This window comes from Vigna umbellata, chromosome 1 (assembly GCF_029865625.1).
Source record: "Vigna umbellata cultivar VRB3 chromosome 1, Vumbellata_1.0, whole genome shotgun sequence".
Lineage (NCBI taxonomy): Eukaryota > Viridiplantae > Streptophyta > Magnoliopsida > Fabales > Fabaceae > Vigna > Vigna umbellata.
In genome coordinates, this window is record NC_142165.1 from 45428211 (window position 1) to 45452704 (window position 24494).

At 31.9% G+C, this 24494-nt stretch overlaps 2 protein-coding genes across 2 annotated transcripts; one reads left to right on the forward strand and one right to left on the reverse strand.

The window, feature by feature from the left end:
* Positions 1 to 13704: 13704 nt before the first annotated feature.
* On the forward strand, positions 13705 to 16465 carry LOC124836893 (putative pectinesterase/pectinesterase inhibitor 51). The gene is made up of 2 exons (XM_047312136.2): positions 13705 to 14826; positions 15515 to 16465. Exons 1-2 carry the CDS (start codon positions 13860 to 13862, stop codon positions 16201 to 16203), a joined length of 1656 nt encoding a protein of 551 aa, XP_047168092.2. The 5' UTR covers positions 13705 to 13859; the 3' UTR covers positions 16204 to 16465.
* A 5000-nt stretch (positions 16466 to 21465) lies between these two features.
* PGSIP1 (plant glycogenin-like starch initiation protein 1) lies at positions 21466 to 24494 on the reverse strand. The gene is made up of 4 exons (XM_088111113.1): positions 24442 to 24494; positions 23788 to 23994; positions 23083 to 23693; positions 21466 to 22673 (listed from the first exon to the last, which is right to left on the reverse strand). The coding sequence occupies exons 1-4, from the start codon at positions 24492 to 24494 to the stop codon at positions 21631 to 21633; spliced, it is 1914 nt and encodes a 637-aa protein (XP_087967239.1). The 3' UTR covers positions 21466 to 21630.

Genomic DNA, 24494 nt, shown 5'->3' on the forward strand with positions numbered 1-24494 from the left:
AATTCCCTGGCACATGCATGAAGGGTGATGTTGCTACCAAAATCACTGAGGAGGAGTATCTCGCAAGACTTGAAGGATAATAATTTTGTCTAAAGAAGGTTCTGCCCTTAAAAGCTGCTGATAAAGAGTTGTAGATATTTGGAACCTTATTCTTGAATGGTCTTTAGGGTCTCTTGGTACGTGTTGTTTTGAATTCTCCTTCGCATCAATGGATGATTTTAAAAGAGTTCTCTACGCTGTTTCTTGGAGTCTTATACCTGACATTCTTCTACTTTTTCTATGGACTCCTGAATTCAGTCCTTTCAAACAAAGACAGTCACGTTCAAGTCTTGGTTAGGATTCTTATATTGTCCAAAATATACTGTCGAGCAAAAGCTATTTTTGGTTAGATATTGGGATTCAATTTTGTAGCGTTGAAGTATAAGTTCAAGGTTTTATATTATATAAAAATAGACAAGATGGAAAATATATATGAAAAAAAAAACATTATCTCTTCTTTCATGTTCTCTTACAGAGTTAACTTATAACTCATTTCCTACTAATTATGTTTACTTACTTTAGTTAGTTTGATTGTATCAGTGATAATGTTGAGTTATGAATTTACTTGGACTCTAATAGATTTGTCATCTAAATATATTGGATAATCTTTTACTAACACGTATGGTATGATGGTGCTGATAAAAAAGTGTAAGGATTTAACCTTAGGCTTTTACTTCCATCACACCCTTATAATTCTTTTGAGCACCCCTCAAATTTTCAAAATAACTATTTTTTTCCTTAGGAAAAGTGACTTCCAAATGATATTTTGGAATTTTCGGAATAAGATTTTCGAAAGAAAATTTTCGAAATAAAATTTTGGAACAAGATTTCTGGAATGTGATTTTTAGAAGAAAATTTTCGGAACATATGAAATGTGTTCCATAATATGTTTTTCAGAATGAGATTTCCAAAATAAATGTTTCGAAACGTATATAGTGCATTTTGGAATGATTTTTCTGTAAACCTCTACATGAAATGTATTTTGAAAATACATTAAATAAGTTTTGAAAAGAACTTTTCGGAATGATTTTTTATTTCTTTTTTGCATTTTCTCTATTCTTTCCCTGCAAGGTTGTCCCACTCATGTTTTTTTCTATAGCAGCGACATAACACAATAACAACTATTGTGGTAATAACAATAGTGGTGCATGATGGAGTGGTAAAGGGTGTTTGAGCCTTTCCCTAGTTCAATTAGTAATTGTGGAGGGTGTAGGAATCAATAGCCTCGGCCTTAAACCAGTGCGAACACAAAATTGATCTCTTTTTGTTCACCACTCCTTTTTTATGTTATAGTTTTGTTTTATGTTGTTATGGTTTAAGTTACCTTTCTTTAATAATGATATTTAGAACACTTTTTTATTGATTATAAGCCTGAAAAAAATATACGTGCAGTTAGTTATGCACTGATGAGATATAATGGATTCAGAGAGTAATAGTTTTGTTATTCCTTAGGTTTTTTTTTTTAGGAAATTATTACTTATAGATTGTCAAAATGGTACAACGTTTAAAGTCTTTTGATGTATGCAAGATAAACAAGTTGTCTATTGAGAGTTAATCCTATCTCAACTCAAATTAGGCTACATCAAAAGAAGAAAATGAAGAAGGGAAAAATTATCTTATATTTGTAGTTTTGGGAGATGAACTGTTTAGGAACATTGTACATATCAAAATATTCAAACAAATATTGGATGAGTGAAATATGAAAGAGTAAAATTCATTAAGCTTTTAACTCTAAAAAAAACTTTGAAATGCTTAAAACAAAGAAAAATAAGTACATTAAGAAATACATTTTAGAATTGTCTTACTTGGTGAACTAAATAAAGTTATATGATGAGGTCGTCGTAACCCACAATATTGTAGAAAATATGTTGATTGGTTTACTAAAAAAAATTGAAGTCAAAGTCTTTTCAAACTTAACAAAAGAAAAAAAAATGAAAAATCAAAAGAAGTTGAACTATAAAACATTTCATCAAAAGGACAAGAATAAGAAGGATAGAGTTCTAATGAATAATCTGCAAGAGGTGATTTCTCCTTCTACTACATGAAAAAGAACAAATCATTTGTCAAAGATTGTTAGGGAAGAAGATGTCTCATATTCATTATAACATGAAAAAAAAAGAGATAGATGGAGAAATGTACATCAAGTCAACTTTACATTTCAAATTGAAGAACTATTGTTTATGACTACTCAAGCATGGAATTTCAATTTCAAAAAATGTATTTAATGTTGACCGTGATCACATAAGCCATATGACACATTTAATTATATTCATCTCTTTGAATATGGGTGGGCAAACCAATGTCAATCCTACATGGAGAAAGTGTTCATGTTGAAAGGAAAGGTACATTTTTTGTTTACATTGAAAAAAGACATATATTTATTCATGATGTCACTAGTACAAAAAAGAAATTATTGGTTATTTTCAAAGTTTAACTACAGTTCTCCAATTGAACCATATCAAGGCGACATAAAAAAGGGGGATTTTAGGCTTCGTTTCTAAAAGCAATCAAAGTCTATATGTGACATAAAATAAAAAATTTGAAATGATTTAAATGCAAAAATGGGAGTGTTCTTCGAACAATGGAATGTAGAAATGGGAGGCGAAATATGTACAAGGTGGAAAGCATAAAGGAAGGAGAAGGCGTGAGCAATGCCTGAACAACGGAAGGAGAAGACGTGAGCAATGGAGTAAGGCACAACCTTGATGAACTTGCGACGAAGACCATGTGTCATTACATGTTGCGAACAAACATTAAACAAATCAAAAGAAATGCAAAAAAGAGAAAAACGAACCACTGAGAAATGGTTTGTGGCGGCCAAGAATGAAGATGGAGAGATGAAAACAGGATGTTTCACAAGGAGAGAACACAAGAACAAGATGCTTTGCGATGACCAACAATGATAATTAAAAAGGGCTTTACATGAAGAGGAGACCAATAATGACCTATTTCGTTGTAATGAATAAGAGAAAGTATGAGTTTTCACAAATATAGAAGAGATACAAATGTTCTATAATGACCCAATGTTGTAACATGGAAGTAACTTTTCTAAAAGTTTAATCATAAGTAAAAGAATATGCTTCTTAGTCAATAAAAAATGGACTTCTTGAAAATGAAACATATTAGGTGAGTTCGAAATCCATTTTTGCACTAGTGTGTTTTTGTTGATTTCATAATCAGATAAAAATTTTTCTTAATATTGTTCAACCAATGAAGAGATGTTAGTCACTTTCAAAAGTAATGGTTGTACGCTTTGAATAGTGGAGTTATTAAGGTTCATATGTGTGATAACATTTTTACAATTAATTTAAGTAAAATGAATCAATCAAACACTTATTTTCAAACATGATGATTCTATCTTATATTTAAAAGATATAGTCGTTTCAACATACATAGATGCAATGACTATTTTTTGAAGTTATGACATGGTTAAAGACATTTGATGAATTTTAATTACAATTCAAATATATTGGTTCTTATTTCAAGGGGTAGGATGGTGCTAAAATGAAGAATTTTAAACCAATTGGTTTGATAAATTTCAAGGTCAAGATTATTACTAAGATTTTAGTATGTAAAATTGTTAAACTACCTAATAAAATCATTTCTAATAGAAAGGAAGAATTTATGAATATCATACAAATCAATTATTTATTGGTGTTACTTATGAGACATTAATAATAAAAACCTTATAATAACATCAAACATACAAGAAAATTTAGTAAAAATAAGAGCTTGAGAAGAAAAAAATATTAAGGTAATGATAAAAGAAGAAAAAAGATAAAAATAACTTAATTTAAAATAAAATATTTTTTTATTAAAACAAACTCTTTTTTAAGTATGTTGTAATTAAATATTTTTACTAAAAGTTTTAAAAGAGAAGAGTTATATTTTTATAAAAATTATTATTCTCAAATATTTTCTGTTATCTTTTTTCAACGATTTTGTTATTACCTTAATTATATTTATTCATGATTTATGTGTTCTCTTATGAGAAGATGTAATATTTAATTGTTTTGTTCTTGTTTTAGGTTAGTTGTTTTTTTTCCTTAGATTATTGTGCAATAAAATGAAGATTTTATTAAGATAGGAGTTTGCCGTTAGGATCTTCTCACTCAACTACAACTTGTTCACTCATCCAAGAAGAAAGATACTTGTTTGGCAAATATATTGTTTCGCTCAACGAGAATGATCGGTTAACAGCGAAACAATTGATTTTTTACCCAACAAATTCATGTCTGCTCGTCCAGCGAGAGGTTTATGTTTGTAAGTGGTTATTTAGGCGAGAGAGAAAGAAAGAAATGTAATACTGGTTGTGAAAACACAAAGAAACTCGAGGAATTAGTCAGAGGCTATTCCAAAGCATCAAGACGTCATTCTTTCATCGATTTCCATCAAACTTATATGTTCTAGATGAGTAGGAATAGTTAAATTCCATTTTCATTAGGATTGGATGCAATGTGCTCAAACTAGTGTAAAATTCCTATAGAGTAGACTCTTTGTTTGTTCATATGTTTTATCTTGAATTAAATGTGTATGTTTGAAAATTTCATGCATCTAAATGTTTTTAGTTACTAGGAAGTGATTTGGAACATGGACATAGATGAAACAACTAAGGAAATTGCTTATAAAAATGTTTCTAATTTTTCTTAGTCATTCTAGATATTTGAACTTAATGCAAATTTAAGGTTAGAGATGAACTAAGAAATTAGTAATTTAGCATTTTGATTTAGAACTTGTTACTAAGAAATTAAGACTGACAAGTATTTTATATGAATGTTTGAATAATATATAGATAATTTGTATAGAGTATTTGCATAATTTGATTCATGAAATCCAATCATAAGTTTTTATTAAATTACTTTACAATTAGTTGAATTTTGATGTTTGCAATATGTTTTAATTCATAATACTTTTAACAATGACTTGTATCAAAGTTGTTATTGGTAAATTCACATAATTAGACAAGCACAAATCCTTTAGAAAAAAAAAGATACTTTAAACTTTCATTTACTACTTATAACACACTTGAAAAAAAATTAACATCTATGATTTTTAAAACCAAGAAGTTATCATTTTCATAAAGGTGATGATTTATTTAATAAAAAATAAATGCTAACAATTAAAATATTATGACTACAAAAATAAAGAGCATAGCCCTAAAATTTCCAATTGCTTAATTAACTATTGAAATGGTAAGAATTAAAACATAATAATCCTGTTGACTAAAAAACACATTATTATAATTTTAATTTTGAGATGTACCAGTTAATAGACAAATAAATAAAATTAAAATTAAAAGAAAATTAAAAAGACAAAAAGATATAAGTACCTGAAAGAAGAATCGACTAGAAGGACTCAAAACAGTAGATCTCAGCAATTTATTAAAGTGAAAGCTAGACAATTGGGAAAAAGAAATAAAAATTGAAAAATTAGTTCTTAATTTACCAAAATGGACTAAAGAAATGAAAGGGGAAAAAAAGGACCAAAATGGAAAATGAAATACTAAAATCAAAAGGAAATTAGATCTAGAAAGAATTGAGGTTTTTCATCGTCATACCAATTAGGGATAATTGGTGGTCTGAACAACACGGCTAGCACAAATAACAATGGCGAGCTCAAAAGTCTTAAAGCATTCAACACTTTGAGTGCTCCAGTTCGGCCGAAGAAAAATATATTTTGCTAATGACTTAGGGTTACAAGATAGGCTGAATATATATATATATATATATATATATATATATATATATATATATATATATATATATATATATATATATATATATATATATATATATATATTAGAAAAATATATTATATTATATTACGTAGTCTAAGATAATTTTTATTAAGTTTAATCATTTGCGAAGTTCTTATTGGTGAGAATCTCAAATTGAGTTTCTATTTGGAATGAGAATTTTAAATTGATTTTTTTCCTTTTTTTTTCATGTAGAATGAGTTTTTATTTTGTGTAAATTGCAACAATTACACCCTAATGTTAAAGTGGGTTATAATTAGGTTGATGTGACATGATCGTTTTAGTTTTTAAATGACGTGGTGGCTGACATAGGTCATTACGTGGATTTTACTTATTTTCAAATAAAAAAGTTAGAAAAAAGTTGAAAAAATTTATATTTGTTTATGAATCCCTAATTGCTTCAATCCCTAATAAAAGAGGAAAACTTTGTTTTTCCTCTTTTTTGAAGGTGTTCGTTGTTCTTGAAGTAAAAAAGATTTGAAGATGATTCATGTTCATCTTGCTCATGTATTGGGATTGAATTTGTTAGTCTTGTGAGAGGAAGATGAACTGATGTTAACTACTTTTTCTGTTTTCTGGGTTTGTGATTGGGTTCTCTGCAGGTTCTCTACAGGTTCTCATGGCTGCAATTTGGTTGGTGTCGCGGTGGAGAATGGAGGACAAAAGGTTTCTTGTGGTGACTCTTGTAGTGCGATCTTAGTGTTGTGAATAGATCGCGACTTTAGGATTTAATTGGGTTTCTGAAAAATTTGGGTTGCGATGCAAAAATATTCGCAATTTGACTTCTTTGAGTGTCGTGATTAGGGCTTGCGAAGACTGCTGGCTTGATTTTTCTACAGGTTGCCATGGAGATGAACAAGGAGGAAAAAACCTGGTTCTAAATTAGGGTTCCATGGTGGACTCGTGGTTGTGGTTGATGCTTGCACAACTGTTGCGACTTGGTCGAATTGAGTTTCAAGTGGATCTGTTTCTGGGTTTTCCTCTTTCTTTCCTCTGCATGTTGATGAAGATGGAGAAAAAGTAGTGGCACGATGGAGAAGAAGTAGTGGCAGGATGGAGATGAACAACGAGAGGTGGTGGTTGACAATCCCTAATTGCTCACTACCTTTTTTCCAAATTTCTTATTCAAATAAATTCAATTCCTAATTCGAACAAATTCAATCCTCAATTTCTAAAATTTACTCCCAATGTTTAATTCATTTTTATCAATTCTTTTTTTTTTAAAAAAAAAAGAACACGTCAAAATAGAGACTTAAATAATTAAACCTTTCTATTATTGTCTCTCTTTTGACTAAATTCATTCCAGTCTTTCACTAAATTAGTTTTGTAGTAAAAGTAAATTATATATTTAATTTGTCTTTATAATTTATGATATAAAAGAAAATGAAATGTTGTGAGACAAATATAATTTAAAGGTAAAATGTTAAATATATTTTATATTTTATAAAAATAATTTATCATTAAACTAAATATGTTTTTGTTCTTGGAGCTAGGCGCAAGTTTTGAAGAAAGAAAATTAGGAAAAAAAATAAAAACATAAAGAAAAAATAAAAACATAAAGAAAAAACAAAATTAAATAAAATTTATTAGAATTATATGTTAATTTTAATTATTTGTTTATAGAAAATATTATAAAGTTATTTAATTTGATTTATTTGATAAGGTTTGAAATAAATCTAAAGTATTTTTCAAAGGTTTAAGAGTAAACTTTTAAATAAAACAAACTTCCAATAACTAGATCTATTCACTTATGATAAATTATTTCTGTTAAATATGAATTTTTTTAATAAATAACATGTAAAAATTATATTATGCACATAGAAATAATATTTTATATGATTTGTATAAAGTCTAAAAATATATAACTTATCTTAAAGACAAAAACAAAGAACAATACTTAAAACCCAAAATAAAATATTTGAACGAAAAAAATGGAGTGATTCTCCCTATACCTCACATCTTTCATCCTGCACCTCCCAATTGATAGTTATGTCATTCATTTAATAAAATCTGAAAAAAATGCAATAATAATTTAATTAAAAATCACAAAAAGACAATAAATTAAATTTAAATTAATAAACTAATCAAAAACTAAAAAAATACAAAAAATAATTAAATAATAATTTATATTAAAAAATAAAATATTAATAAATAATTATAGATTAAAAAATTAACAAACAAATTTAAATTTGAAAATTAAAAAAAATTAATTACAGTAAAAATAATATTTAAATAAATATCAAATATAAAAAAAATATAAATTAAAAAGTATTACCGGTAAAATATTAAATATTTAAATAAACTAATAAAAAAGCAAAAAACAAATCAAATTAAAAAACTAGTAAATCAAAACAAAAAAGAAAAAGTAAGAAAACATTCCTTCACCGCAATTCAATTTTAGGCCTAAATGAGCCGCACGGTATGAACCGCGTTTTCAATTGTGGCGCGATGTGAACCACACTTCCAATTGTGGTTACAATGGACGTTCAATCGCACTTTCAAGTGCGACAACCTCTGCACCTTTGTCTTATTCAATCCAGAAATGCATCTAACCCATAAATACATCTCAGCACATATAAATAGCACATATAAACAACACATACAAATACCACTTACAAACAACACATACAAACAGCAGTGAAAAGATTTTATGTAGTTATATGCTTCTGACAAAGGCACAATTAGAATAATAGAAAAAATATGGAGGTGCAGGGTAAGACTGGTGAGGTGCAGGGAGAATCACTCAAAGAAATGAGTATTGTAAGACTGACTTACACTGATATTCTTGAAAAGATTTAGTTATTAATTAACTGGTATAAGTTCACCCTTTTTAAACTGAACTCTTAAACAATACAATTTATATATAATATTAAGTAATTCAATATTTTCTAGTTTATTAAAAATATAGTTAATTTTATTGTTTAGTGTAAAACCCTGAAAATGACACCTAGAAGAGAGGGACAAATGTCTCAACTAAAAGAGTTTGAGCATTTTATAGAATTTTCCAAACCACAGCCATCTCATTTTCTCATAAATCTACATCTCTCTAAAACTCAAGCTTCTACCTTTTCTCCTCCTTCTCTCTAGAAAATTTTCATCCCCTTTCATTCTTTTCTTCAACCAGCCACAGTTAAGCAATTTTGGGGGTCGAGAGCTTCTTTTCCACCGATCAAAATCAAGTTTAGAGTCAAGTAAGTTCATCCTCTTCTTGAAAATTCTATTGCTTGGCACATGCAAACCAAGTTCCTGGTTGCATGTGTTCATCAGCCTCTTCTTCTTAGTTCTGATCATTTTTCTGGTAATTTGGGTTGGTATTTCTTCATAAATCGGTGAAATATAGGTGTTCTTGGTATTTATCCTGGGAAGGAAGCAAAGTCTGGAAAAGAATAATCATGGTTCGGTCCGGTCAAGAGGTAAGGGGAATTAGTAATTTAATTAACGTTTTCTGTATTGGAATTGGTTGTTTAAATGTATGCATGTATGATTGAATGATTGGATTGTTGATTTGTATGTATGATCGAGATCCTGTGAACTGTTTGATTTTTGCTGAAATGGTGTTCGGTTTGTGATTGGTTGGAGAAAGTGAATGAGAGGAATTGAGAAGTTGAAGCTAAAAATAAAATTTGGTAATGAATTGTGTCTGAGCATGTTTAGTTAGATTGGTTAGAGTCTTGACGTTCTTCGGTAGGGTATGGGAAGTGAGAAATCTGATTTTGGGTTCTTGGGTTCTTATTTATGTGTATTTTAAGGAGAAGTCTGTCATGAACTCTTTAGATTAGTGTTATTGAAGTTTAAGTAAATTCAATTAGGTGTGTAGTGATATACGATTCAAGTTGTGAGGATTTGAAGTTAGCCAAAGTGTTTAGAAATGGTCATGTTGAGTGTTTTTCGTAATACTGTGGAAGTTTTGAAGAACTATGCAGAATGCTGAAATGGTTAGCGTTGACCGTTCGGCCTTAGAGACTCTTTAGTTCATGATTTTCCGGTTTCTTAAAGAGTGTTCGGTCTTAGACTGATACTCGGTTTCTTAAAGAGTGCTTGGTTTATACTGACACTCGGAACTATGAAGAATGCTCGGTCTTGTACTAGTCGTTAGGCTAGTGATAGTGCTCGATCTTGTACTAGCCATTATGCTAGTGATAACGCTCGGTCTTGTACTAGCCGTTAGGCTAGTGATAGCGCTCGGTCTTGTACTAGCCATTAGGCTAGTGATAGCGCTCGATCTTGTACTTGCCATTATGTTAGTGATAGCACTCGATTATGTACTGTCTTGGTAGTGCTCAGTCTTGTACTAGCACTCGTTCTTGGTAAGTGCTTGGTCTTGGACCAAACGCTCGTTCAATATAATGCTTGGTTTTGTACTAATATTTATGTTGGTGTTAGCGATCAATATTATTGAGTTGTGTGGTCTCTTATGAGCGCTCGTTCTTATACTAGTGCTCAATATCATATTTGTACTAAGTTAATAGTGTTCGGTCTAAGCCAATATTATTCGTCCTGAATCATTATTGATTCATATAAGTCCGAGTATTAGAATCCTGCTTGAGTCTTATTCTCTACATGATTGTTCGGTCATGTTCTCATATTAGGAGTACTCTCCCGCTCGGTATTGTTCACAGGTTAGGATTGATCCTTCATGTTCGGTCTTAATCAAAGGTGGGGTATTGTTTTACTGAAACATGTGATATTTATTAAAAGATGTGAAGAACAAGGAATGATCATAATTCTAATGTATTGATGATGAAGTATGATGATATCTGAAATGTGATATGAATGAAATAGTATGGATATGAACGAGTATTCCAGGGAGGAATATCTCTAGATTTGTTATGGAATTGTAAAGTATGAATATGGTCAGACTAAGTTGTCGTTCATCCTGACATTCTAATGGTCACCGAGTCTCAAGTAGATAATGGTGGCGCATGTGGTGAGAATAGCAGGAGGCCTGGTTGCATATAGCTTGGGGTTCCAATTATCGAACTAAACTCATTTGTAGACTTGGGTTTCCAGCTACAGTGAGGGATGAAGGGCTAACCTCGTGTGGCGGCTTGGGTTTCCAGCTATGGTAATTCTGATGATTTTCCAGATTACCCTTCCACGAGTACAAGAATGTCGTAGCTACATAATTCATACAGTCCGGACAGTCAGAGTTAATTGAACAGTCATTGCATACATGGTTGTATGGTTATGCTTAGAAATGTATGATTGATTGTTAAGTGAAAGGACTTATTGTTTATATCATATTTATGTGAGTTATATGTTTTCATAGTTAATTAAATTACACTACCTTACCCTTATTTTTCTGTCTTGTCATGTTGCCCGTTCGGTCATCCTTGTCCTTGCAATGATCACCTTTTTGGTGTGAGCAGAGTATGCAAAAGATTTTGGAGCAGGTGCTGGAAGAAGAAAGTACTTTAAGAGCAAGACCATTCGGTCTTGTAGTCCTTTTGTATTAGTGTAGGACCGTTCGGTCGAAACACTTCTGGTATGACCGATTGGTAGTTTCTTTTGATGTGTACTTGTATTGTTTTCTGTAAAGTTTTAATTTATGGTTATTTTAGGATAACTGTAAGTTAACTTTATTCTCCTTGTAAATTGTCCTATTTTATTATAAATGTAAATACTCTTGAATATAGTTTATAACTATATTTTTGGGATGTTACATTTAGTTACTTAGTCTTACCACCTTTAGTATTTTATTTTATTTTCAAAAATATCCTTTTTCAGAAGGGTATTTTTCTTTTGAAAATATTAAACTTTTGTAAATTACTTTTTGAAACACAATTTAATGTAACATCTTCATTAATTTTTAATAGAGAATGCTATTAAAAAATAGAAAGAATAGATAACTCTTAAACCAATACCTCTTGTTGATGTAAGTTCACCATGCCTTCCATTATATTAAATAAAAGTCATTAGTCTTGCTAAGTGGATTTTCCTTTCATGCATAATGCATAATCGTGTTTATTAAACACATTGTTAAATTCTCTTTTCGTCAAAAGAACTCTTGGAGGTGAAACATTAGTATCCAAAGAAGAAGTTATGTGTTATAATTAAAACCAAGAATATGGTTTTTATTCTTGCATATACAAGGGTAATTTATTTAGTGTCATTGTTTCGTATTTCTAGTTTTGGGCTATGGTTAGGTTAGTTGTCTAAAGTTATCATGTTGTGTTTTTTTTTTTAATGAAAAGAAATGTTAATGCATCGCTATGTGGAATGAAAATGCATCCATGAAAGCATAATGTATCCACCAACCTTAAGGATATTAATCCATACACATATTCACCATCTGAGTTTGAAAATGTCACTAATAAAACAACTTTCAATACCACATCATTCATTTCTACACTATCTAATCATAATATCTCTTTTTGTACTGTTTATCTCTTGTTTGTACTGCTGCATCATTTGCAATGACATATTGAAAACGTAAAAATAATACGCTCAAATTTTATATAATGTTTTAGTATCAATTAGAGTAAGAAAAAAATGTTTTTTTATTCATGAATGTAAAAGAACATAACATATGAGAGTATAAATAACAAATTTATATTTAATTTTCTTTTTCTTTTCTTCACAAACAAAAAATAATATGTGAAAGAGTGAACACGTAAAATAAGAGGTAAAGGAAGAGAATATAAAAAAATATATCTTCATAAATTTTTTTATTCTTTATTATATTTGATTTTATATTTTATTATTTATTAACATTAAATAACTTGTTTTATTAAAAAGTTATAAATTTACCTAATTTAATTCTCACAAATTCTCCAACTTCCATCCACTATTAACATTAAAAATCATATAGTTAAAATTATTAGAAGATAAATTCTCCAACTTCCATCCACTATTAACATTAAAATCATAGTTAAAATTATTAGAAGATCGTGTGTTATCTAATTTATGTGTTATCTCCAATACACTCTTTGGTGTGGAGGACATTAAACATAATAATTGAAAGAATATGATAACGAGTGACATATAGACTCAAATTTTAACAAAAATAAATTTTTATGAGTATCATCATATTATAAATTGATCTCGTTTATGTTTAATATGAAATTTGCAACACCTATTCTATGTTAAAGACATAGAAACGAAATCAGTAATTAATTAAATAGTAAGTAACATCATAAACTCAATTCTTTCTATAAAAGTTAATTTTTCAAATATACTATTTATTACTTAAAAATTAAAAAATAATTATAACATTATTTTGTTGGCTACACAACTTAATTAATATATCATTTTATATATTATATAATTTATTCAATAAATTTATTACAATTATTATAATATTTAATAAATTTATAAAATTATAACAAATATAATATTTATTTCTAATTTTAGAACAATTTTTTTGTTGTCTTTTATTATTTTAATTTTAAAACAATAAACTTTACAAATATCATTAAATCCAAATTAAATATATTTATTAAATCTTAAAATATTTATTATTCTTAATAAAAAAATATCTTACATTAACAAGTTATCACAAACAAGATATTCCAATAAATTTAATTCCATAAATATGATATACTATATAATTAAACTAATAAGCACGTTAAAATTATAAATACACCGAAGTTATTAATTTAAATCAAATATATAATTTTTTTAACTCTTATCTATGAAATAATTAAATATTTTTTGAATTAAATTTAACAATTTATTTAAATGAATATAAAAATTGTAAAAAGTAAAATTTTCAAAACTTGGTGGGAACATAATAATACCTCTCCCCTCTCACTCCTTACTCGAGGCTTCCCTCTCACTCTTTACATTTCAATCAGCCTCTTTTCTCATCACAAGTTACCATAAATTCAGATAATTATAACGTCTCTGCATTAATAGCATTATTAAACACAAAAATAATCAGATTAATAATACCAAAAGTGGCCATTCCTTCATCCCTCGAACCAACAAAGAAACCCGTGAACCGCTTCCAATTTCAGGGTCACGAGATAAAAAACACAGCCATCAGATTCATACCACTGCCATCTTTCTAAACAAAAACAAAATCTAAATTATCAAATATCAATTACCACATACACCTATAAATATGTTCAACGATCACCCGTTCTCCCAACATTCCACAATGGATTATCTCTTCCTCTTCTCTCTCTTCCTGCTCCTAACCCTCTCCGCCGCGCACCGAAAAACCCCACCTGTCGCCGCCGTCAAATCTGTCACGCCGGAGATCCAACAAGCCTGCGCCGCCACGCGCTTCCCGCAGCAATGCGAAACCTCTCTCTCCCAATACCCCAAACTCCCGCCCAACCCGACCTCTCTCCAGTTAATCCAGTCCGCCATCGCCATCTACTCTGAAAACCTCGCCACCGCGCAGTCCATGGTGAAGTCCCTCCTCGACGGTGCTGCCGGCAGCCGCAACCTCACCGTGGCCGCCTCCACCTGCTTGGAAGTGTTGGACAACTCGAAGCACCGCTCTTCCCTCGCCAGCGACGCTCTTCCACTCGGCAAAATCAAGGACGCGCGCGCGTGGCTGGGCGCGGCGCTCGCATACCAGTACGACTGCTGGAACAGCCTCAAATATGCCAACGTGTCCGCGGCCGTCGGCAAAGCGATGGCGTTCATCGACTCCCTCGAATCTTTCTCCAGCAACGCCCTCAGCATGGCCTTCTCCCTCGATGCCTTCGGAAACGACACAGCTTCGTGGAAACCTCCAGCCACCGAGCGCAACGGCTTCTGGGGCAGCCTCGCCTCCGGCGACTCCGGCGCCGTGGGAGGTGTTCCGCCCAATTTGAAACCCGACGTTACGGTCTGTAAAGACGGAGCTGGCGGCTGTTATAAGACCATACAAGAGGCCGTTAACGCTGCGCCAGATAACGGCGACGGGAAGAAGTGGTTTGTCATACTCATAAAAGAAGGAGTTTACAAGGAGACCGTCAGGGTTCCGTTGGCGAAGAGGAATGTGGTGTTCTTGGGTGACGGCATTGGCAAAACGGTTATAACCGGTGACGCTAACGTGGGGCAACCAGCCATGACAACTTACAACTCTGCCACCGTCGGTACGTTTCTATCATATATTTATGGGTAAATTGGTCATTTTCTTCCCTCACCAGCTCTTCTAACTTATTTCTTTTTAAAATAGAAAAATGTTATCAGACACTTTTTAACTACCGTTAAAATGGTTTTATCAAAAAGTTAATTTTTTCATTTTAAAAAAGATGAACAGTAATGAGAAGAATGCAGTGTCAAAATAACATTTTTCTCTTAAAATATGTAAAAAAAATATAATTTAGTAAGTTAACTTGCTTAACGTTACTTTGGTACTTAAAATATTAAAATGTATAAATATTATAACTTAAGAAAATAGTTTCATAAACTTAGCTCACTTTTTACATATTGAAATTAAATATTGGATAAGAATATTTTTTTATTCTTTCATAATTAAATTGACATTATTTATACTTTGAGGGATTAAAATGATTGTTTAACTTAATTTTTTAGAATTAATTACATTAATACGTTTTAAAATTGTGTACTTATGTTTATACTTGTTATTTATTTGATTTTTATGATCGTACGAACAACGTAAAGTAATAGTTTTAAAACTTAAAAATAGGGACACTGAAGTGCTTTTAAAATTAAGAGGAGTTTTGTATATAATTTTGAAAAATTAATTGGAGAGGAAGAAGAATTTAATTATGTGAAAGATGTGATTAATTAAGTAATCTGAGATAACTATGATGGCAGCGGTTCTTGGGGATGGATTCATGGCAAAGGATCTGACAATTGAGAACACGGCCGGTCCTGACGCACACCAAGCAGTGGCATTCAGATCAGACAGTGATCTTTCTGTGATTGAGAATTGCGAATTCTTGGGCAACCAAGACACTCTCTATGCTCACTCCCTGCGCCAATTCTACAAGTCATGCCGCATTCAGGGCAACGTCGACTTCATCTTTGGAAACGCTGCTGCAGTTTTCCAAGACTGTCTCATCCTGGTTCGTCCCAGGCAAGTTCGTCCAGAGAAGGGCGAGAACAATGCTATCACTGCACATGGCAGAACAGACCCAGCACAGCCCACAGGCTTTGTTTTCCAGAACTGTCTCATTAATGGCACCGAGGAGTACATGGCTTTGTATCACAACAACCCTAAGGTGCACAAGAACTATTTGGGCAGGCCTTGGAAGGAGTATTCCAGAACGGTTTTCGTTAATTCAGAGTTGGAAGTGATTGTGACAACCCAGGGTTGGATGCCATGGAGTGGTGATTTTGCCCTCAAGACTCTTTACTATGGGGAATTTGGGAACAAGGGACCTGGTTCTGATCTGTCTCAGAGGGTATCATGGAGTAGTAAGATCCCTGAAGACCACGTCCTAGCCTACTCAATACAGAACTTCATTCAAGGAAATGATTGGATTCCATCATCGTCCTCGTAACTAATGGACATCACAGCAAATGCAGGACTTTTTGTACATCACCCATTATCAATCGATACAGTATCAATAATAGCTTTCCAGTTAGGAAGAAATTTTAAATCAATTTGAGTGCTACTGGAAAACTGCAGGTGGCAATAGATATGATCTCAGTCTCTTTACTGGGTTGACCCCTATACGGATGATTTAACGTGTTTGGTTATCAGTTAAAATCATGGAAAACAAGCTCCGACTAAATCATATATATATTCAAAATCTTCATCGATTTCATGCTTTAGAAAATGGGAATTTGCTTTTGCCTGAATCGTTACACACGGGACTTCCAACCACGATACTCTGTTCCACGTTTACATGTTCCCGTATGTGTTGGAAGTACCAGAATCCTTCATCGACAGTTTTACTATACATAAGAAAAATGTTCTTCGTTGAAAGAATCTACTATAAGAAACTGTATTTCGGAATTATTGTAAAAGTAGTAATTTATTTATTTATTTTTATATTTAAACAAAGAATAAAAAATACACAAGTGGGTGTTTAGACAGCTTGCCCTGTTCACGTATATTTGCACTTTCGTCCGAAGAAAAAGCAACGTGGGGTGAACATCAGTATATGGGCATCACGATCTTCTAACAAAACCAGTATAATTGTTACATGGACGGAACTCCATGATAGAAAGGGCATGAAATAAAGAGAAACATATTATTGTATATAATTAAAGCAAATATTTGGGGGTGAGAAGGAAGTTAGAAATGGTGATGTTTATTGAAAAAAAGTAAATGAGTGTAGTACACGTGGCAGACGTAGGGCTGTAGTGTGATGAGGTTTGGCAAAGGGGTGATTTAGTTGCTTTTGCGTCCCATTCCCATTAATAAAGTATCCATCTATGTTCACATAGAGTTGCACGTGAATGACAAAGGAACGTGGTAGGAGCACTCCATAATTTCATAAACAAACTCATTCATTGGTCATTTTCACATCATTTAACTTTTAACCACCCACGCAACTATGGCCAGTTACTTCCCCCACTCTCTTTACTACCCCAGATTATTGAATGCTATATATAGTATTCAATGAAAAATAAAATTAACGGATGGATGAATCAAATTAAATTCTTATTAAACCAATCACATTATATCAAAATTTTAATTTATTTTATAATATATGAAAATGGATCAATGATTTTTTTTATCTAATCTATTATAATCCAAAATGGCTAAACAGTATGTAACTATTTAGACAAATATAAATGAGTAGAAGGGAAAGTTAACTATTTGCCAACAAATAATAATTAACTTGAACATCCAGCGTGACCGACATACTATACGAGAATAGATTAGACACACAATAATAAGGTTTTTATATAACACTAATTTTATATTTTTACTAGGTTAATAGGTTGTTAAACTCTTATCATATATTTTATTATTTAAAAATACTGTGATATTTTAACTATTTTTTTATAATAACCTATTATTTTATTAATTCGTATATTTAAAATATATCGATCACTAAGTTTAAAAAATTGTTAAAAGACATTTTGCTGTCTAGAATAACCAATCTGTTTGACCTTAGCGTTGCCGGAGGGGGAACTGACAGTGTTGGCAGTAGTCACGTGTTGCGGAAAGGTCTTGAAAATTATTCCAAATAAATTTTAATGCTTCACAGATCACGTGAGAGTTTGTTCACCATTTCTTTTCCAAAAGGTATAGTTCTTGGAAGTTTTTGAGGCAATATATTTTGATAAATTTGTCTCATTACTTTAGCCAATATATTAAAAAATTTGAAATATTGGGCATAGTGGTTAGGCAGTGTGATAATCCTTAGCAACTCTTTGAAAGTGGCGCCACCCATTGAAATCGTGGTTTGTCCACTAACTGCACTACCTATTAAAATGGTGTTATTCCTGACATATGAATATAATAATGAGTGAGTTTGTTGGTTCCATGTGTATTAAAACATTGTGGCTCATAATCAAAAGACGGCTAGTACTAATTAACGACCTATTGAAGTAGTTTGTGAGAGAGTGGTTCTAATCCAACAATATAGTTGAATAATAGGTATGTTGGTTCAACCATTATCCCAACCATTGTGCGTTGAATTTAAACCTCAAGCAGAATTCAACTTCTTATATCCCCTCTCGTTTCAATTTAATCTTCTCCATTTTTCTTTCTTAGTACTACCGTCACAAAGAAAGTCGTCAATAATTTTTGACTTTAAAACATTAAGTTGAAACGATTTGATATCTACAGGGAAAGTATCTAAAAATAAAGTTATGTGGGGAGTAACTATTTGTGATTTTTTCTGTTGTGACTTTCTTTCCTTTTCAAACTATGAATATGGATTAAATATATTTTTAATCTCTCAATTATTAAATGATTTTATTTTTTATTATTTTTTAAATTTTGGTACACTTTGATATTTTTTTAAAAAAATCATAATTTTTCGTCTTTCAAAATTAACTTTATTAAAAATCAGCTGAGTTGGTTAACTGCAATGTGTTATGTCATTTTTTTTCCTGAATTTTTCCAGTTTTCTCCATCACTCACTGACATGGTCTCCTTGCATCTTCGTCCCCGTCCACCACCCCCGCAACCTCGTCGAACAGAACCACTGCAAACCTCTATCCCCATCCCTGGCGGTCTTCTACATCGATTCCCTCCGGCTACTCCCTCCTCAAACGCCCCCTCCCCGAATACCTCAAATACAGCGTCATCAACCTCTTAACAACCACAATGATTAGTGTAATGTAATTAAAATTTATTTCATACATGTATCGACATGGTAAAATAAAGTGAAGAAGAATTTACCAAACCCTAATTGATCCTAAGAAGAAAATGGTTCCAGAACATCCTTAGGCGGTGCAATATCCTTCACAAGTTCTTGATACGCTTTCCGCTTTGCTAAAATTCTTCACTCTTCACACCAATAACAATGTTAAACATAAAATTGAATCGACCAACAAATTTTGGAGCCACCAAAACAAGAGGTAATCATAATTGAAGGGAATTAGAAATTGGGAAATTGAAACAAAGAGTAGGAATAGAAAGCTAACCTTTTCTGGGCTTAGGGATGGAGAAGATGAAACGAGTGCCCAAAAAAACTCGGGTTTGGTAGATGGATCAGAGGCCATCCACGCAGCACGAAGTGGGGCATAGGGGACTTCTGATAGGAGGAGCAGGTCGAAGGATGCTTATCGAAGTTCATCGGAAAGACTCGCATCATTTCACACAATGGAGAGGAAAATCTGAATCAAGGATGTGGTGGATATAACCAAATCGACCCGGTTTGGCCCTTCGATACCCATTGTTGGATTCTCTGCTACTATTGTTTCCAGCACTCCATTCACCAGGTAAATATTGTCTTCACTGCAGACGCAGAGTGGGTGCTTTCCTCGTGGAGAGGGTACTTTCTCTTTCTGTTTTATGAAAAAAAGAAAAAAAAAAGAGAAACTTGCAAGTTTTATGATCTCTCGCTGTATTTGAGGTATTCGGGGAGGGGGCGTTTGAGGGGGAGTAGTCGGAGGGAATCGAATTGGAAGGAAAAGCTTGAGAAGATGCTGTGGAAATTGGCGCGGGAGACGAGGAAGAAGATGCAAGGAAGGACACGATGCCAGTGAAGGAGAAAAGCCGGGGAAAGTAAAAAAACATAATGAAAGTGGCACACGACCGTTAGCCAGCTCAGTTGATACGTTGTTAGTTTTGAAAGACGAAAAATTATAGTTTTTTTAAGAAGAAGGATGAAAATACACCAAAGTTTGAAAGATCGACAAAAAATAAAATGATTTAATAATTTAAAAACTAAAAATATATTTAACCCATAAATCAGTGATACATAAAATTGTAAATCTTTATGATAGTTTTTCAAAGGACAAAATCTATTTAATTCAGTGGAGTGAGATGGTTCGTTTTTAAGTGGAAAACTTATATGTTGACGAGGCCAAGTAGGGATTCTTAATGAGTTAAAAATTTTGGTCTAAACTAATTAAGTATCGGGTTAAAGAGTTATTTTTTATTCCATTTAAAAAATTTAAATTATTTTAATAAATACAAATAATTTTTGCAAATTTAAATCATAAAAATAAATTTACTTTTAATTTTTTTAAGATGTAATTAATTAATGTATAAACTATATATAAATAAAACGTGTATTTTAATAAAATATATTATTTTTTAATTTTCTTAAATTGTAATTATTAATTTTAAAAAAGAGTCCACTCGAAAGTTTGAATTGATTAAACTAAATTGATTGGATTATAGGTTAAACGAATTAGACAGATTGATCTCCTTTAATTTAGGTTATGTTTTCAGTTTGGTCAAACGCATTATTTAAATCGGTTCTATTTTACTAACTCTAAGTGCATGAGTTTGAACTCTCATAAATTATTTTAACTTTTTTATATAATTATTTTTTTTATGCAACAGTTATTTATAATTTGACAACAAAAATGTACTTTAAGTATTTTTTTTTCATAATATATTTATCTCATTTATAACTTTACTATAAAGGTCATACTATTTTTTCAAATGAAATATTTTATTATATTTTTAATTGTTTTCTCGTAAGTTATTGTTTTCATTTTGAAAGTTTTAAATGATTTATCAGCGCTTTTTCTTATTGGTCTGGTTATAATTGATTTATCAGTTAAAGATTATTTATTATTTTCTTAATGTATAACATTGATAGCTTAAATATACATATTAAGAAAAACCTTTTTTTTTCTCCCGTCACTATTATTCCTATTATTTTTTATTTTCTCATTTTGTGAGGTCTACCAAAATTTACTCTTACAGCATTAGTCCAATGACAAAATATTCTTCATCTTCTTCTTTTTTCTAAAATCCAAAACGACAAAAAATTTCTTTAATATTCACTGATATTGTTATAAAAGATAATTTATAATTAATGTCACTTATTTCAGTTTAGTTTTATTGCAAAATTAATGAACGTTCTTCATATGAAAATGATATTAACATTTGTAATATTGGATGTTTTTGTAATATATATATATATATATAGAGAGAGGAATGACTTACACTTAATCTATGTTTTTTATTTAAATTTAAATTATTATTAACAATAATTGTAATATTTACAAATCGATATGTCTTAAAGAATAGTAAAAAAATATAACAGTGAGATACAAATGAATTAATATTACTTTAAAATAAATTAATATTTTACAATCTTATTTTTTTCTGATAAAATATTAATTTATTTGATTGTAGGGTGGGAGTGGTAAAGAATATAAATGTGAATGTATGAATACTGTTTGTTATAATACATGATAACACTGTAGAGCAGACTGAGTACACACCAAAAAAAAGAGTAGAATGGAGCATATTCATTAAAAACTGAAGCAGAAAATTTTCTCCCTTGATGCCATTTTTCTGCACCAAGAAATTTATTAACACTGACAAGGAAGGTAGAAAGTTAAATTAATGTGACAGATGAGAAAGGGATTGTAGCAATGGCAGGCGGCGTTGGAGTATAATAAGACTCATCATCAGTCCAATTGGTTTCACCCCAATGCTTCAACATGTTTTTCCATGAACACAACTTATCTATGCATTTCTTCAACCTCTTATCTTTAACTTCGATTCGCCAATGCCCATCTGAGTAGTTCGAAATTTCAGCTTGCCTACGATCCCATTCCAACTTGGCCTTCTGCTTTGACTTCAGCATGCAAAACTGTTGCAAAAGCTCAGGCATTGCATCATGCACCTTCCACCACCTTTCATGAGCAACATCACTTGCAAACTCATGAAAGATATCATCATTCCAGTTACAATCGTAGTCCCGAAAGCACAACCACGGCTTCATTCCTAGATAGTGAAGGACATACAAAACTGGAGGCTCAGCACCAAATAACAAAGTCTTCATTTTCTTCTTCTCTTCCTCATCTCCAACCCAAAAATGCTTCAAAAAGTTCATGCGTCTTGGTATCCTGTGCCACCATGTAAATATTTCATTTAAGTATCCCTGGTCCCCTCCGTTGTAGGACTCAAACTCATCAATATGATCCATGAGGAGCTTGAATGTGCAATTTGATGGCTCAACCACCATGACACCTGAGTTAAAAACTGTGGCATCATTTCCTGTCGCAGTGATTTCTAGCATTCCAAATAGGAAATCTATATTTCTTAGAATGATCAAATCTGCATCGATGAATATTATCTTGTCGTAATCTGTAAGCTGCCACAAACGGAACTTGCTGTAGTTCCATTCGTTGTAAGCATCTTTTTCAGCCTTTGGGTTTCTGATCCTTTGTATTGTCCTAATTTTCCACCCCGCTGCTTCTAAACCACTTCTGTGGTACTCACCCAATGTCTCATCAACAAGTATAACCAGGTCTCGAGTTGATCCAGACATCCGAATGCTTTGTGCAGCAGCAATAGCTCCACATACATAAACGTGAGCTGAATGGAGAATGGTTACGTACGCTTCTGTTCGAGCACTTCCCGCGTATATTAGCTCTGCTCGCAGTTAATTCAATTTTATCCAAATCATATACTCGATAAAAGAAATATAACGAAGAGACAACATGACGATGTTCTATTGCTCATGATTATGGATGAGAGAACATAACATGTCTGTTTCAAGTAGAAAGAGTTATTTTTCTTGGTTGTGCAAGTACATACTGAGTTTCAAGTTTCAACAAATTTGCTTCCACAGAAAATTTCATCATTTCAAGTACATATTGTGAAATGGAAAATTGGTCCTGAAGTAACTGTTACTTAAAAACAAGTCATTCATTTCTGATAAAATTATTGGTTAATGGATACAATTTCCGACATTATATGCTTCTGATGTTATCATGCTATGTCTGAGTGTTTAAATATATAGCATTGCTGCGTATGAGTGTGTTAGAAAAGCAGAACTAACCTTTGCCCCTCAAAGGAAGTGAAAGTTCACATGATCCTACTGGGAGGAGGAGCTTTTGTCTCAAAACAGTCAAGTTTGGTCTGTACAACCATAGATTCCCTTCATGTCTAACGAGTTCTTTGCAGGTAAACAAATTGGGTATTGGGAAGAATTTGGCAATAAAAAGCACATAAACGGGATAATTGCTTTTGAAAGAGGTTGCAAGCCTAGCTGCTGCTAGTTGCAAGTGCAACCGAGCAACATCTCTAGACCAATTCCCTCCATTGGCATGAGGAAGCTTGAGAGCTATGAGATTGAGCCTTATGCCAGGAGATCTAACACTTGGAAGGGAAGGACAAATCGGAACTTGGGTCCCTTCTTCCTCCTCAATCCATTCTGGGTATAGGGATTCCCATGTCACATTTTCTGCAGCATACTCTAAGTCCAGAACAACATGTGTAACATTAGGAATAAGCTGTTCCCAATTGTCTAATTCAGTCTTATTGAAGTTTAAAAGCCCAACTCCTTGAAATTCTTTTTTCCCCGTCAGTTTCTCTGTAATTTGTAACATATCATCCCAGTTAATGTCTACATCCGATGTATACCGAGGATCTGATCCACCCCATATCCACCTGTTCACAAAATTTGACAGAATCAGTTCATCATGTTGGTAACTCGATGCTTGCTATATATATGAGAACATACTTAAACGTAGCACATGCATACCCTGAGCGAACGCTTGGTAAATGGTTGCTGTTTGTAGAATACAGAAGCATTACATAAGTAATGCAGATGGTTATGAATAGGAGAAAAGTTTTCAAGAAAGAAAAGTTGCATCTTGAGTTTCTGTCTCTGATGGATAACTGGATAGGCTTCTCATTCTTAACATCTTTGGCATTACCTTTTGTTAATCTTCGTCTGTATAAATCTACACTGTACCACGTTGTTATTCAACATCAAAATAATAGATATTAACCAAAAGAAAATATATTTTATACAATTTTAAATATGGAAGCCCATTCCTTTCACACCCCTTTTTTCTTTTTTCTCTTCAAAACTCTTTCTCTTTTATTCTTTTGAATATGTATTAGAGGGCTGTTGCTTCCTACACCCTATCAAATTTCTCATGGCACCTACCATTCCGGATATCATTTTCCGGAACACATTAAAATAAATCTGGAAATTTTTTTCCGTAAGACAATCACCTCTTTTCTATTTCGGAAAAAATATTTCAGAAACTTTTGATGGGATAGAGCAAGAAATTTGATAGGATAGTTGCTTCCTGCATTCTATTTAATGGAGGAAACACGCTGTTAAGGGCTTAATAACAATGATAAAGTTGAGAACGTAATGCTGAAAGTGTAACCAGAAGGCACTCACATGGATGCTGGAAAACGGTGTCTACCTTCAAGAGCACGTGGGGAAGTAGCCAT

Excerpts from the sequence above, each read along its gene's own strand:
- LOC124836893 (XM_047312136.2), top strand. The coding sequence starts at position 13,860 with ATGTTCAACGATCACCCGTTCTCCCAACATTCCACAATGGATTATCTC. Across the intron at positions 14,827-15,514 it reads TTACAACTCTGCCACCGTCG|CGGTTCTTGGGGATGGATTC; the intron begins GTACGTTTCTAT and ends CTATGATGGCAG.
- PGSIP1 (XM_088111113.1), bottom strand. The coding sequence starts at position 24,494 with ATGGCTACTTCCCCACGTGCTCTTGAAGGTAGACACCGTTTTCCAGCA. Across the intron at positions 23,995-24,441 it reads CACCGTTTTCCAGCATCCAT|TGTAGATTTATACAGACGAA; the intron begins GTGAGTGCCTTC and ends AACGTGGTACAG. Across the intron at positions 23,694-23,787 it reads TTACCAAGCGTTCGCTCAGG|GTGGATATGGGGTGGATCAG; the intron begins GTATGCATGTGC and ends TTTTGTGAACAG.